The sequence below is a fragment of the Crocodylus porosus genome, unplaced genomic scaffold (genome assembly GCF_001723895.1).
Source record: "Crocodylus porosus isolate Cpor-Errol unplaced genomic scaffold, CroPor_comp1, whole genome shotgun sequence".
Taxonomy (NCBI): Eukaryota; Metazoa; Chordata; order Crocodylia; family Crocodylidae; genus Crocodylus; species Crocodylus porosus.
Genome location: NW_017728886.1, coordinates 154,765,499 through 154,768,061, shown reverse-complemented (window position 1 = coordinate 154,768,061; position 2,563 = coordinate 154,765,499). Strand labels below are relative to the sequence as shown.

At 39.3% G+C, this 2,563-nt stretch overlaps 1 protein-coding gene across 1 annotated transcript in view; it reads right to left on the bottom strand.

Moving 5' to 3' along the window:
• Nucleotides 1–1,380, bottom strand: part of NUP153 (nucleoporin 153) — a 45,813-nt gene extending 44,433 nt beyond the window's left edge. The window contains exons 1-2 of the mRNA XM_019539551.1: nt 1,357–1,380; nt 321–564 (exon numbers count right to left, since the gene is read on the bottom strand). Coding sequence (XP_019395096.1) covers nt 321–564; nt 1,357–1,380 — 268 coding nt within the window. The remainder of the gene's footprint in view (nt 1–320; nt 565–1,356) is intronic.
• Between the last annotated feature and the right edge of the window lie 1,183 nt (nt 1,381–2,563).

Here is a 2,563-nt window from a genome sequence, read left to right as displayed (position 1 = left end):
GGCGGCAGAAATCACCTTGCTCACTTTTTAAGCAAAAATTACAGCCATGTTACAGCTATTTAATGGACTAGGGAAAACTGATCAACAGTCTCTATCCCTAAAGGACAACCTAGAGAACACCAGAAGGAAAACCTTTTCAAATGTTGGGGGGGAAAAAAAAAATTAAACAACTGTATTATATTTCATCAAACCTTTCTTTCCAATTTCCTTTAAAAATGTAATAAATCCAGAAGGCTAAAATCTATGAATTTTAGTATTCATAAAATCTCTGAAGTCTAAATGTATTAATCTTATTCAACTAGCTGTAGTCTTCCACATACCTTCCAAAATAATTCTGGTAGACTCAGGAGTGACTCTTCCATCAATCACAGTGGTGTCTTCCTCTGTATAATCATGATGGTAGCTTAATGGATTCTCACCCTGGTTTCTAGGTTCACTTGTATCTACATGCTCCTCTTCGCTTTTATTGAAGTACTTTTGTAACCACCCTGGTACAATGTTCTTCACCGACTCCGTCACTCTACTAATGATTCCCTGCTTGAAAGAGAAAATATTTGAGGTTAACTATGTGCATAAACTCAAAATATATTTTGATGTGCAACATTCCTGACTCATGAAATGTCTCACAGAAAACCTATTGAAAAAAAGAAAAGGAATGACAAAGGAATCTGATTCCACTTTGGAAATAAATATTACTTACAACAAGGACAAATATGATGACTATTCATCTGACTCACTGATTTATTACTTTGCATTAGAGTACCTACACTTCCCTCACTTAATTCTCAAAACTCTAATATTCAGGTGACAGTTCACAAAGGGATTGTCTAATATATGCTGTTATTCAGTAACAACTGTTCATGCACAACTGCAATTATGGGCACTTATTCCATGGAAAGAGAGACTTCCCATGGTGTCACTGGTAAACAATTCCATGGATTGCAAGTACTTAGTCAACAACTATCTACAGAGATAGCTTACTTGCTATAATCACAAACATCAAAATCGTATGCTTGGAGCATTTTTCAACATCGTTCTGTTGTCTCACAACCTGTCAAATACTACTGGTGACCCCTTACATGTATACCATGATCCAGAAGGATCAATGGTTGCCTACTACTACCTGCAACTTGTAGAGGGGGCCTTACTAATGTTAACTGATTTTTTTTACCACTGGTCAGAGATTTCTTGGAAAGCTGAAGACAGACTGCACAGACAACAGATGTAATCACAATCTTTCATCATTTTCAAAATTGGGACTGTCAAACAACCAAAATACTGCTCATCCACCCAAATCAAATTTCCCTCAGTGGCATATTTGTTCTTTAAGAATCTTCAAATCCTACTTTTCCATACTTTCAAAACTGGATACAAGCCCATTCTAACCCATTCTAACAAATTCCATCCTGCCAATTAACAATTCTTAGCAAAGTTTATGTTTTACTTTAGAATACCTGTGTTTTTGTAAATTTGTTCCCTGCCTTTCCTTCAAATGTTGGCATGTCTAAATGTAACTTTAGACATGTTAGGCAATCATTTGTAATACTGAATAATATCTTTCGCATTTACTACAGTTAAAATGAAAATTAAATTCAGTAGTTTGAAAACTGAAAAATAAAGCAACTAAACAGATATATGTAAAACCATAATATGAGAGCTGCATGATCCCTCTAAAAACTTTAGAATTCCATCCATCTCAATTCCTGTATTCCTCTCCAGTCCATTCTGCCCACTAGCCATGCTCTCATCTCAAAACTTCCATCCCTTCCTTTCAGGCACCAGAAGAAATTGAAGTATGTGCCTTATTTTGAGCATAATGAGCAAAGCTGCAGCCTTCCTACCTTCCCTCTCAGGCTATCAGTAAAACATGGGACCAGGACAATAGTAAGCCCAGCTCCAGCCCTTGGTCCCAGCTGGGTTGCAACTATGCTTGCCCCAAGTGCTGCCAAACTGCAAGTGAATCCAGGTGAAGTGAACTGCAAGTGAAGACAGCTGCAGCCCCCAATTCTGACTAGCCTGCAACCCTGCCCACTGTGGGCACACAGTTCCGATCCCACATTCCTTGACAGCTATGCACATATACACATGAAACTGAGCTCTGCTCCCCTAAGACTACACTTATAATGACTGTCCACCCTGTTCTTTTCCTCCCCTCCCCTAAGTAAGGAGGGAGGGAGAGCACAGCACTATGGGAGGCTGGGGAACAGATTGAGACCCCCCCTCCCCAAATACACACACACCCTCTCACAGTGCTATGGTGTACTGCACAGATGTTACATGTAGCACTACAACAGTGCTACAGGAACTTTCATCCAGGAACTTTTCTGTAGTGCTTCCAACATGCTGTAATTCTACAGGGGATGTGTATGCCTGTCCCCTCAACTAAGCACTATAATGCCTGTTCATGACCTCAGCTATAGCTTAAGTTGGACAGGAATGACACCCTAGCCCCCACTGAAGGGGGTAGAAAAGGAGTTAAGATTACTCTACTTTGATGCTGTATATAGATAAAAAGCAAAAGATCATCACAAACACACTAAACTGGATATGACATAAACAGGAT